At 37.1% G+C, this 13805-nt stretch overlaps 1 protein-coding gene across 1 annotated transcript; it reads right to left on the bottom strand.

Moving 5' to 3' along the window:
• Window positions 1-12511: 12511 nt before the first annotated feature.
• On the bottom strand, window positions 12512-13553 carry LOC133527900 (uncharacterized). Its single transcript, XM_061865095.1, has one exon. The coding sequence runs from the start codon at window positions 13454-13456 to the stop codon at window positions 12512-12514; it is 945 nt and encodes a 314-aa protein (XP_061721079.1). The 5' UTR covers window positions 13457-13553.
• Between the last annotated feature and the right edge of the window lie 252 nt (window positions 13554-13805).

The raw sequence follows: 13805 nt of genomic DNA, 5'->3' as shown, positions 1-13805 counted from the left end.
GGAAGCCGGGCCGAGTTTGAAACGAATTCGTGCCAAGAGCGCGAATGGATCAGTCAGCGACCCCGTTCCGAAGATCGCGGCTTAGAATAATTTGAACTAAAATTTTGCGTGTCATTAGTCATTAGGATTTCCATGTTCCTTTATCTAAGGGCGTGTTGCGAGGTGGGGGGGGGGGGGGGGGGGGGCGCAAAAAGACCAAATACAACCAGTATTTTTTCTTTGTTTCATTTTCATATTTCTGTTCTTCTCTACAAGGTGTTGACGCAAAAAAAGGTTGGGGATCCCTGCATTACACGAAGCTTTGCGGTTTACAATTTTGGTCATTTCGTATAGGATATAAGGTTTAGTGTTCTATATCTATAGGAATCTGGTTAGCGCATGCGTGAAAGACGAGCACAGAGAACGCAGAATCTTGCAGGCGGAGATTCATGGTCACTGGTTCAAGGTTGCGTGGTGCATTCAATAAAGTTTACAATAGTTATCTGAGATAAGTCTAGTAGCTTATTGTTAATTAATCTTTGACAAATATTCTTAAGTATTATCTAATGTTTGCAGTGTCTTACGAGGTAGTTGTTTACGCAACGAAGTAAAAATAACTAATTAATTAGTATTTCCTAATTAATTAACCTACTGGTAATTATATCTTGAACTTTTTCTAGACAATTATATTTTTTATCTGTTGAAACAATCAGAGGTAAAAAGGAGTTTATTACTGAAAATCATTTTCCTGTTAGCATTGTTCTAATCCCAATACTTCAGGTATATTTTTTTTAAATGATCATTTATTACTTGTAAATAGGACAGACGAGATGGCATTAATTACTTAGATAAAATAAAACCGGCCCAGAGCATGTCGGGCCATGCTCAGTGTAGGGTTCCGTAGTTGCTCTTCCGTCACAATAAGCTAAACTGGAGCTTAAAGTATAGTAGATTGTTAACCAAGGGATGAAACGGTACCTTTCACCCGAGTTCAGCAAATAGGAAAATTTGCATAATCAGTACCTAATTAAAGAAACAGACTTACTTGCAATCGGAGACTTTGCATGTCTAAAAATAAATATCCCATAGCGAAAAACATTTAGATTGCTGTATAAATGAATAAAACACATATTTTAGCAAACTGCAGTAATTTTAAAATGATTTGGTTCATTAAAGCATGAAAAGTTATTTAAAGTATAACAATAAGTCCTAGGCATAAAATTAGCGGGATTGCCTCTTACTTTTTAATTTTTACTCTTTCGTTCTAAAACTGTCAATAGGCAACGGCTTTACTCATACAGTCAATGAAACTGTTTTAGACAAATTAAATAAAAATAGAATGAGTAAATTTTTTATCTTATAAATGAATAATGCCAAATAACTTTAACAACCAATTAATGTCGTAATAACGTTTAACTGTGGATGTACGTCTTTTTACTATGAAAGGGAAACTTTTTGCTATAACTCGAAAACTGCTAAACTGATCATGTCTTCTATAGTTTTCATTTTAAGCTCTACTTCCACGATTTTTTTCATATTTTTTGGTCCAATGTTTCAAAAGTTACCGGGGGGGGGGGGACACATTTTATTTTTCTTGCCTCGGACAGACAGACAGACAGACGGATATGGCGAAACTATAAGGGTTCCTAGTTGACTACGGAACCCTAAAAAAGGAAAACCGAGTTCAAAACGAATCCAATAAAGTAGGATGCCATCAAAAACTTAACTTGTAAAAAAAACCAAGTCTCACAACTCAGTTCTTCTACCGTAAAAAGGTGTGAGATTCATGTAATACCAGGGGCGGATTAAGAAGGCGCGGGGCCCTTAGCACAATAACTCGCGGGGCCCCCTGGTTTGTAAAAAAAATGATTAAGTGCGAGTCAGACTCGCACCCCGAGGATTCAGTACCATCACAACATTTTTACCATGTCCTAATTTTTTTCTACTCGTTCTCGATTAGTTTTTAACATGTTATGCATTGTATTTTTTAGGGTTTCTTAGTCACCTAGAAACTTTTATAGTTTCAACATGTCCGTCTGTCCGAGTGTTTGCTCCGTGATCGTTAGTGCTAGATAGCTGTAATTTGGCATGGATACATAAATCAAGCATTGCGACAGAACAGTAAAATAAAAACTAAGTATAAAAAAAATAGGGTACCTCCCATACAAAATGTTTTTTTTTTTAATTTTTTTTTTCTTTGACCCTATAGTGTGGCGTATGGTTGGATAAGGTCTTTGAAAAAGAAAAACGGTCTCCAAAAAGCTTTTTTTATAAAGTTATTATTTTCGGAAATAATCGCAATAAAATTTACCTAAATAAAAAATAAAAAAAAATAAAATAAAAATGATTTATTCAGTATCTTAATTATTAATTACATAGTCTGAACTGGTGCCTCTATTTAAGTATTATAAATACTTGTGTTAAGAGAACACCGCTCTTCCACTTGTTGTAACTTAAAGGAAACAAAACTAAATAACGTGTGTATTTCTATTGCAGCTAATACAACAACCAATAATAAATATAAAATAAAAATAAAAATTTACGCAGCCCCTACACAAGAAATGTTTTTTTTTTGTGTCTGTAGTTCGTGTCATCCACGAAGACGCGCCCCACTCCTGCTCCCAATCGCCTATAGTACCTACAAGTGTGCTGTGCAGCCTTTTACTAGTATAGTAGTTCTGTCTATACACATTAATTAGTAGATATAACTACTACATTGCCAAAAAGTTGCAAATTTGTACTATAAGCGATTACGAAGAAGCGCATCTTTGTGGATGACACGATCTATAGGTATATGACGTCATTTAAAATCCGGAGTATTTTCTTTATTTATTTATTTTAAGGAATTCCGTTTCTTTTTTATTTAGCCATTTTAATAGAGCGTAATATTAATGAAGTTGTGTTATTTTATCACAGTTCCTTTCTTCTATATAGGTTTCCTCCTTACCTTCGGTTTTCATCATCAGATCAGGTCGATAAAAGTGTATTGTCACCGATTTTTCCCTAGTATGCGAATCTTTAACAACAAATTTTGACAAATGGTCAAAAAAATAGTTTGCAAATTTTGAAAACAACTTACGAGTATTGCATGTTAAATACGAGTAAAAGCATGTTGGGATACTGTTTAACAACATCAATATTATTAAGTTAAATAAAAGCTTGTAAAAATAGGTGAAACGTGAGTTGTACTTAAGAAGTGGGAACTAATGGCTAAGTAAGCCAAAAAACAAGGCCGAAGGCTGAGCCCCACGAGCTTTTCCCCCGGATCACCCGATTTCGTAGCGTTCCCGTGCTGAAGACCAAGCTGCAGTAAAGCAGACCCTAGAATGAAACCAATGCCATAGTGTGAATGAGGCCGTAGGCCGAACTCCGTATAAGGGCGGAGGCCCGGAGCGTTCTATCGCGCCGCGCCACCATGCAAAGGCTGAATTGTAGGAGAACAGAGTTTGGAATTGAACCAATGTGATCTCGGCTCGCCTGCTGCTCGCCTTAGTTCTTGCTCGAAAGTGCGACTTGCTAGGATGCTTTGGGTATCAGGCCCTATGTAGGGCTTTACATCCGGCCTACGCGAATGCAAAGCCCTGCATAGGGGCCTCGCTGTTTTCTTTTTATAACGGCGTTTGCAGCAACTCGGCATATTTTAGGCGCCCGGCCAGCCGTAGAAGAGCGCGTCCTTTGGCCTACTACAGGCTCAAAGCTGATCATCATTAGGCATTAGCTGTAAGGTGCAATTTGTTATCTGAAATAATAAATAAATCACCCTTCCTTGTTTTTCACTAATCTGCTTTTTAACACAGTATCTTCTTTTGTTCGTTTCCGAGCTATGCTGTTTCCTGCAGCTTAGCCATGCATAAAAGCTTTGAGACGCTCTGCACTTTCGGTTTTATGCTAAACTCTGCTCTTGTTCTTTGCATAAGCCTAAAAATTATCTAAATTTGGTATCGTCATAAAGAAAAAGTACCTGGGCGACCGAGCTTTGCTCGGTTATAACTTATAACTATTTATTGTAATATGGTGGTGTATAGGTGATAATCTTAACTACATTTTTTTACTAAATTAAACTTGTCTAAAACAATAAAAATTAAAAAATTATATATAAACTTGAACATATAAAAAAAAAAAGTTAATCACCGGGCGAGATTCGAACCCGTAACACTCGTTTCTAGCCGTCCGCGTCTTAACGCGCTGGACCAGACGGACAGTGGCCGGTAACATGAAATTAGCGACCATATTCTGCGTCGAAAGAAAAACGCATGAAAACTCGAAAACACGCGTTTTCCCAAATATAAGACCAATCTAAATCGATTGTTTACCCCCAAAAACCCTCATATACCAAATTTCAGCAAAATCGTTAGAGCCGTTTCCGAGATCCCGGAAATATATATACATATATATATATATACAAGAATTGCTCGTTTAAAGGTATAAGATAGACAGGATAATAACAAATAATAATAATAATTGATCAATATTGTTACTGACTTACGAAAAAAATACACTGTAAATAAAATGTGATAGTACATGATCCACGGAGTGCGAGTTCTACATGAACTTGGCCGGTTCCGCGTGCCGAAATCACATGGTCAGGGTCGGAGCGCGGGGCCCCCCTAGGGGCGGGGCCCTTAGCATATGCTTTTTTTGCTGTTCGGTTAATCCGCCACTGTGTAATACCAAGTCAGTTAATTTATTCCATCCCTACTTAAAGGCCCTTCTGAAGTCATAAGTAATCACGAAATTAGCTAACCTAATAACATCTTATAGTGACTATATCAACATTTAAAATCTTTTATGTTTTAATTAACTAACTAGATTGACTTGTGTTTTCATGCGATGGCCAAGTCATTCTGTTTATCGATATAGTCAATAAAATGGATATAGTCAAACAATAGAAATCACCAGTTCTAGGAATATCTAGGAATATCAATGAGCCTATCTAGTGTGAGTAATCCTTAAGTCTTCAGTGGTCTATACCTCGTGCGTGAAATGTTTTTTTTTGGGTGGCTTAAAGAGCTGCAACCATACCTCCAAAGAGCCGCGGTTTGTATTAGATTAGGTAACAATGATAATGATGTAGAACAATAGGCTCACTAATTTGGTTACGTAACAAATAAAGGGCCGACAGTACGTCGACAGGTAGACAGCTGTATTAGGTGTTGTTTGTATCGAGGCATTGCAGAGACGAGGTGAAATAAAGACTGGTATTAACGAGCGATTTAGCCGGTAGAAGCGGCCTACTAAGCTGTGATCTAGGACTTATGGAAGTTTTGCTGTGTATTCAAGTTTATTTTAACAATTCGTTATCTGGAAGCGGGCAGCCACGACACATACTTATTGAGCTTACCGCGGCGGCGCGGTGTTAGATCGATTTGTATAAAAACGTTTTAAAGTTTAGTAATTTACTTATTTCGTTATTGTCTATATTTTAACGTGCTAGCAATTTACCGAGGTTTGACAGCCACTTGACTCGGTAGGTACTTAACACTGTTTAAACTCTCTCAGATATCTTAATAGGTTAATTAGGTTAGGGCACAAAATGCAAATGTGGATGGATAGAATTTCCAAAGTGCGATTGCGGAGTTCCTGCGCAGGACATCAAGCACATTCAGTACTGTCCACTTAGCAAATACGATGGAAATCCTGCAGACTTCTTTACTATCGACCATGTAGGAAAGAGGACCTTAAAAATGCATATAAACTACTGAACGAGGATGCCATACGAATGAATGAATAAATAAATATTATTATTCATGATGAACGCAACTTTGGATGATTGACAGTCTTTATTATATACTGGGCCCTGGTAGAGGTAGCAATCGTAGCTGTAGAGAATATAAAAGCATGTATAGTTTGTGTCGTCCTCGATGACGCTTAGATTTGTCAAATCTAACCTTTAATAATATGACAATGCGAGTTAAGGCACGCGTCGTCGTGAATGACACGATCTATAATGTGTCCTTAGGCGTACGTGAGCTGCGTGGTTCGCAATAATTAATTAAACAACACCAAATTGAAGGTTGCTCCTACGCTTTCACATGTGTATCTTTATTGAGTTGTTACAAATAGTGGTATCAAGGAAATCCCTACTAATTATTATAAATGCGAAAGTTAATCTGCCTGTCCGTCGGTCTTTTAGCTATTCACACTTAAACCTTTGACGCTGAACCGTTGAAATATTTTAGATATTACTTGATTTTTTACGGATATGATGTCAGTGTCAAAATTACATTTCTGGTTAAAAAATAGTACATTACTATAGAGGACGGGAAACGAAGGGTTTCAAGGGTTGCAAGTACCTAGTTAGACACGCGATAGGGATACGCGGCCGGCAACCCCGTTTTCGCCGATATTTGTATAGTGCTTTTCTCAAACTTGCAATGAAATAATTACAAAAAAATTGGATAATGATGATGATGATTATTTCATGTCCTAATGTGATAGGTTATTCAGTGCGTGGGGTACTGAAGGGGAACAAAAAAATATTTATTTTGGCGCTACGTCGCACGCCATTACGCTTTTTTTCTTTTCTTTCTGTTTCTGGTTTTCACTTTTTTTGTGTTTTTTTTATTATTACTACTTTGGGGGTATTGAAAGGGGAATGAAAATTTAAATAAAATCTTTATAGGGCTGTATCTCCTAAACCGTGCGTCGTAGCGCAAAAATAAATACATTTTTATTCCCCTTTGTAACCCCAAAATAATATTAACAAACACAAAAAAGAACAGACGAAAAAATGATAAAAGTAGCATAATGGCAGAATTTTGCTTATAGGTATTTTATGGTTGAATGCCAAGACGTGCCATGATTTGACGTTTAAAAAACAAAAGAAGGTTGCCACAGGCCTAGGTGTGTAAGGCTGTACGAAATTCCTTTACATATCATCTTCTGATATGTAGTATCCGGAAGGACCTAATTTGAAGTTATGTCAACATTTCATTACAAGTTTGAGAAAAATGTAACACGTAACAAATCCAGATCGAATTTATAACCCGTTACTACAGTTAGTTGTAGGTAGGTAAATTAGGTAATATTATGAATTAAGTATAATCAATAGCAGTTTCAACTGATTTTAATGAATACCGCTGATAAGTTCATTATCAATTACATCAATTAGTTTAAAACTAAAACATTCACTCGCTTTATAACACCAGACTGAGAAACGGAAAATCTATCACTGTCAAAAAGAAGGGCAATGCGCTCGGATTTCTGGTATTTTTGTTTCGTCGTTATATCTATACGAGTGTAATAGACATAAGGTTAATGCGGCCAAATCTATCTGCAAGTAGGGTTGCCATACCTACGTCAGGATTTCCCATGGCATGTCAGGATTTTTGGTCCTTTGTCAGGTTTGCGAGGGACTTTTCAGGGTTTTTAGAAACCACCTAACCTGCAGAAGGTAAGGGACTAATAATGGCCCCGGTAAGGTTTTGGAATAAATGGAGGTCCAAGAAATGTCAGGATTTTTAAGATGATGTCCGATCTTTTGTCACATTAATCCTATTTACGAGAAATCCCATACGTTTTTAAAACTATTCCTGAATATTTTTTTATCTTATACCCTTGATGAAAAACAGCTTACGGCCTGCCTGATATTATCCTGCTATTTTAGCCTACAGGCGCTTCTGTAAGTCCTTGGGTATCATATGCGCGGATGCGGATAGTTAGAACCATCGTGGATGGCAGGCCACTAGGAACAAAAAGGCTAATACCATAAACTTGTTCAACATTGCCTACCAAACATTGTTTTCGCAAATCGCGGGGTATCAGAGGCTCTGGGTCTGGGTGGGCTTTGGGGCTAATGCCCAACCAGTGATAATGCCCAAATGCCACTAATAGGTATTTGCATTTTTTTAACGTCAGCCAAGGGACAATAGTACCTACAGTCACAGTCAGCATCAAAAGTAGCGGATCAGCCTACGCGTCAAAAGTATCTACCATTCTATTCATTTCTAATAATTTAACAAAAGGATATATGTCTCTATATACAGATCAATTTGACCGTGACAGGTACTTTTGAACGCGAATGGTAGAGATATTTCTCTATTTGGAAAAGTATTCCAGGGTAGCAGATACTTTTGGCGCGTTGGTACATCCGTTACTATTGATGCTCACTGGACCATACTTTGCTAGAAGAAATTTTTAAAAAGATAAAAAATAAACAAATTCTACTACTTTAATGTCAAGTATTATTTTTGTTGACTCGTAGATAAAGTATTGTATACAATAGTGATATAATCAAGCTTTTCAATCTCGTACCTACTAAAGCCACTCAGCAAGCTTCGTGGCCGGTACTCGACTGAAACGCTCTCCATTATATTACGATTGGGATAAACTATTATTTTCAATACCATTAAACCGGATTTTAAGTAATTTAAGTGACCTAAGAGAACGTAACCATAGCAATGAGTGACAAAAAAAGCTGATTCACTCATTAGAATGTCGAGCACTATAATTATTTAGACATTTACTGTTTTTCAAACCAGGCAATGTTAGACATAACAGGCAATGTTGCGCAAAATCACGGTATCAAGGTCTATCATACAGAAACATTGACATTGCCCCCCGTTCCAGTCCGAGCGGAGGAAGTCACCATTTATGATGACTATTTTAAACTGACCGACATTTGTGTAGGCGGCCCATTACGGTTAGGTAGAGTCAGACCTAGATAAGTTGGCAGCGATTTTGACAGTGCAAGTGTTATTTCAAATTTCAAACTTCAATGAAATTATGACGTTTACTTAAAACTTGCACAGGCTAGGCTTGTTCTGACTCTAGTAGGTACGGGGCATAAGTATAGATTTTCGAGTTGTAAGAAAATAAAATAAAATCGGTAAAAAAAGTGGACAATTGGCTCATAACAAATTTGTACTGAATCAAAACATATTTTTAATAGATAATAACACATTTATCGTCGACTGTAGCATCAGCTCCATGGTATCATATTATTGTAATGTCATCTATGTATATTTTAAATACCTTCGTGTATATTTTTAGTTTCAGATCGATACAGCTATTAGAAGGAGGGTAAGATGGTTGCCACTGGATCACACCATTTTCTAATACCCGTGTCTTGAGTAATAACCGTGATATATACGTGATTTATGAACGTAGCAAGTTTCATTCAAGTCCTTATGCTTCAAATTCTTAATTTCTAACCATCTGAATTTCTAACTAACCAGTGTGCAATAGGGGGTAGGGTACATTAATTAAAATAGTCTGCTAAATTAATGGATTCGTTGATATTTGATCTATCAATAAACTAAATAAGTACCTAAAAAAAAATATTTATTATTTTCGAAAGGGTTGGTTTTCTCAGCTCTAGGCTGGTAATCAGCTACATTTACGGGTTATTTACCAAGTAAATGCAGCGGGGGTTGTTGAATTTAAGTTGTTTCCGGAGTATTATTTTCTGTGTCAAGTTGCATAAATTTTCTCACAATTCGGCATGTATTTAATATAGCGGCTTTTTGTAGAATAGTGTAGATATACGATTTTAGATCTAGTAATTTTAAACTATGGTGAAGGTGTTTTGGGATGACGCCTGTTGTGGATAAAACTATTGGAACTACGTATACTTTCTCTTGTCTCCATATCCTAGTAACTTCGTCTTTTAGTTCTGCGTATTTTGTTATTTTCTCTGTGATGGTCTTTTGTATATTGTGTGTGTTAGGGACTGAGATGTCTATGAGGTAAGTGGTCTTCTTTATTTTGTCTATTAAAGTGATATCTGGTCTATTATAGTGGATGGTGCGATCTGTCAGTATAGCGCGGTCGTAGTATAATTTGTGCGTTGTGTTCTCTAGAACTACCAGTGGGTTATATTTGTAGTATGGTGTATGGTTGTTTTGAATAAGATTATGTTTGTGTGCTAGATTTTGATGAATGATGTTTGCAATTTGATTGTGTCTGTGTGTGTAGTCTGTCTGTGTAAGTGTTGTACATGCTCCGGTTATGTGTTGTATGGTTTCCGATTGGGTGTGACATCTACGGCATTTGTCATTTGTAACTGTTGGGTCTTTTATGATGTATTTTCGGTAGTTTTTTGTGTTAACTATTTGGTCCTGAATTGCGATAATGAAGCCTTCTGTTTCTGGGAACAAACTACCTATTTTCAGCCAAGTGTTTGATGCAGTAGTATCTATGTGGGTTTGTTCTATGTCGTGGGGATGTCGTCCGTGAAGTACCTTTTTCTTCCAGTTGTCCATCTGTTTCGTTTGTGGATCCTTATCGAGATTTCGCGTTTCAGGTAGTTGGTTTAGATTAAGTGGGGTGTAGTTGAGGTCATTTTGGACTACTGTTTTATGTATATTGCTTGTGTGTGATTTAGTGTGAAAGAATATGTGTAAGCTGTATATTTGTTTTTGCCATAGGTGGCTGATGTTTATCATGCCCCTACCTCCATTGTTCCTTTTAATAGTGAGTCTCTCTACTGCAGATTTAGGGTGTAAGTGTTTGTGTTTTGTTAATGTTGTGCGTGTGGTTCGTTCTATAGCTTCTATATCAGTTTTGGACCATTTTATAACTCCAAATGAGTATGTTAAGATGGGGATGGCGTAAGTATTTATGGCTTTAATTAAATTTTTTCCAGATAGTTGTGATTTGCATATTTTATTGAGTCTGTTTTTGTATTCACTACTTAATGTTTGTTTGGTTGTAGTATGGTCCAAGCCCTTCAACTGTTTGTATCCTAGATATTTGTATAGGTCATTTGTTTCCAGTGCTGTTATAGTGTTATTGTCGTCTAAATTATAGTCCCCTGGTTGTATTTTTCCTTTCACTATGTGTACTGTTTTACATTTTTCTATGCCGAATGCCATGTTTATATCGTTACTAAATTGTGCTGTGATATCTACTAATTTCTTCATGTCTTTTTCTGTCTTGGTGTATAACTTAATGTCGTCCATATATATGAGGTGTGATATGTGTGTATTTGTTGGAGTGTTCCTGAATTTGTATCCGACTCGGCTTTGGTTCAGTAGATGTGATAAAGGGTTCAAGGCAAGGCAGAACCACATGGGACTCAAGGAATCACCTTGGTAAATACCTTTCTTAATAGTGATAGTGCGTGTAATTACTGTCTTGCTACCGGCAGTTAACTGAAGGGTGGTTTTCCAGTGGGACATTATGTTACGTAGAAAGTGGGTTATTTTCGAATCAATCTTATATATTTCTAGTATCTGTAGTAACCAGGAATGAGAGATGCTATCAAAGGCTTTCTTGTAGTCAATGTATGTACAGTGCAGGTTCCTATTTTTAGCAGTCGCGTGTTTGTGGATGGTGGAGTCAATGATCAGCTGCTCCTTGCATCCCATATGGCCCCGTCTACATCCTTTCTGTTCCTCCGATATGATTTGGTTATGTTCTATATGACTATTGATTTTTCTAGTTATTGCTGACGTTAATATTTTATATATGGTGGGTAAGCATGTGATTGGTCTGTATTGTGATGGATGTGTGGAATGTGTGGTTTTTGGTAACATATATGTAATACCGGTTGCTATAAACTCTGGTATATTTTGTTTGCCTAATACAATGTCCGTCAAGTTTTTTGCTATATATTTGTGTAGTGATGTTAATTTTTTATACCAGTAGTTATGTATCTTATCTATACCTGGTGATTTCCAATTGTGTAGATTCGCTGTAATATTATATATGTCTGTTTCCGTGATCTCTTCAAATTTCATCTCTTCTATTGTATCCCACTTGTTTCTTTCAGTTTCTATCCAGTCTGCTTGGTAATTATGTTGTATATGTTCTTCCCATATGCTACCCCAAAACGTCTCAAGTTGTGTCTGTGTCGGTATGGGTGTGTCCGCGTCAGTCTCTGTGTGTTGAGTGTGATTATTTAGGTTCCTATAAAATCCTTTTTCATTCGTAGTAAATAAAATATTATCGTTCTTACGTTTTTGCCCTTTCATGTACCTCCTAAGTCTATGTACCTTAAGCGCCAGTTTCTGTTTTAATGTATCTAAGTATTCTTCGGGTTTTCTATTATCTGCTTCGTGTCTAGTGTGTGTAATCCTACTTCTAAATATCTCTTCTACTCTCTTAACTACTTGACGAGACCTATTATTATTTATATATTGGGTGAGTCTACCGCAATCTGCCCTAAGTTTTTCAATGTCTCTTTCTAATCTTACTTGCCATGGAGGTTTATTAATGTTTTTTTTCTTATTGTGTGTTGTGTGTTCTGTTATTTTGTAGTTCAACTCTTCAGAGACGACTATCGCTGTACAATAAATAAGGGTGTGAATGTCAATTAGTTGTATGTCGTCAGAAATAAATCGGTTCAGTATTTCACGGTCAAATAAATAAACTAATTCAATTGGCGAAACGGCTGGTGGATGGGACCGGGGATAAGAGAGCTGGCAGCTTCCTCGCCCAACGCTTGAGCATAGCGATCCAGCGAGGAAATGCTGCCAGCATCCTCGGTACCTTGCCACGGGGGCCCATTTTAGATTTAGATTTTTAGTTTTATATAGTAGTTTTAGTTTAGTTATTTGTATTACTTATATATTTTTTTTTTATTAACTTGTCAATAAATGAATTGAGTGAGTTTGTTACTATATTTCAGTTTTGGTAATTTTGGTCTACTAGCGGGGTCCATTCCAGAGTATTTGGTAACTGCAGCCTGAAATTTATCAAAGATTGCTTGGGTGTTTGGCTCAGTTATTGTGTCGGGATCTACTAAGACTTCTATGTCAGTTTCCAGAGTTAATGTCATAATTTCTGTCTGAGTTGACGCATGGGTCATGTGTGATTGTGTATATAAACTATCTGTGTTTTGTGAGTGATGTTCTGTATCTTGAGTTTGATTGTACGATGGTATGATAGTGGTACTACTTGAATCATGTAAAAGATCTAAATCATTTAACTGTATTTGTACTTCGTCTTTCAATCTTGCTAGTTCATGGTCACTTAGTAGTTTATTCCTAATAATGGCTCGTTTTTGATCGGATACGCGTTGTTCGGAAACTTTAACGGTGGGGTATTGTCGAGAGAAAAGTTCATGCAACTGTTTGCGATAAGTGGTCATGTCTGTTTCTAGTTTGGTGATATAATAATAGGTGCGCATGATGAATAGGTTAACGTCTTTGCTCCAACTCATGCGCACCCTCGTTTTCCCAGCCTTAGTGGACGCAGGCATAAAGGCATTCGCCTCCTGCGCAACATCTAAGTCGGGCGTGGGTACTCTGGAAGAGCTTGCACCCACGGATGATACTGGTGATGGGATATATGATGCTGTTGATGGACTGTATGGTTCTACTACTGAATTTAAACTAATGTCGTCATAATCGGTCAGTCTGTCGTCTGTCTGGTTGGCTGTAGCATTTTCGGAAGATCCGGAGGGAGCCCGCCTATTCAACTCCTCTCCGCTGACGGTTCGCATGCTGAGACACCCAGCGTCAGCTCCAGGTGTGCCCCGGCGGTCACCCCCGGGAAGCGGCCCTAAACGTTTATTCCTTAACTTCATCTCCATAATGGGTACCCAGAGCCATGTTAGCCACGCCAGTAGAATTATATCGTGTGTCCGCCCCCCACGTGAATCTGATGGTCGATCCGGACGTATGGTTGGATTTAGGGGGCATATTTATTATTATTATTATTATTATTATTATTAAAACAAACAGCCTTTTACAAATATATTTAAAATAAATTAACTAAAAATAGGCCTAAAGTGTCCTACATTACTAAGCTAAGAAAACTAAACTAAAAGAAAAATACTAAGAAAACTATTACATAGAAATGTACATTACGCAATTATAAATTACCGGTTTAGTTGTGTACTACATGCAAGTAAGGTAAGAAAACATACAAAAGTATGAAAA

The sequence above is a fragment of the Cydia pomonella genome, chromosome 18 (assembly GCF_033807575.1).
Source record: "Cydia pomonella isolate Wapato2018A chromosome 18, ilCydPomo1, whole genome shotgun sequence".
Classification (NCBI taxonomy): domain Eukaryota; kingdom Metazoa; phylum Arthropoda; class Insecta; order Lepidoptera; family Tortricidae; genus Cydia; species Cydia pomonella.
This window is presented reverse-complemented; position numbering and strand designations above follow the sequence as displayed.

Bases quoted from the DNA above. Each gene is read 5' to 3' on its own strand.
- LOC133527900 (XM_061865095.1), bottom strand. From the start codon at position 13,456: ATGGAGATGAAGTTAAGGAATAAACGTTTAGGGCCGCTTCCCGGGGGT.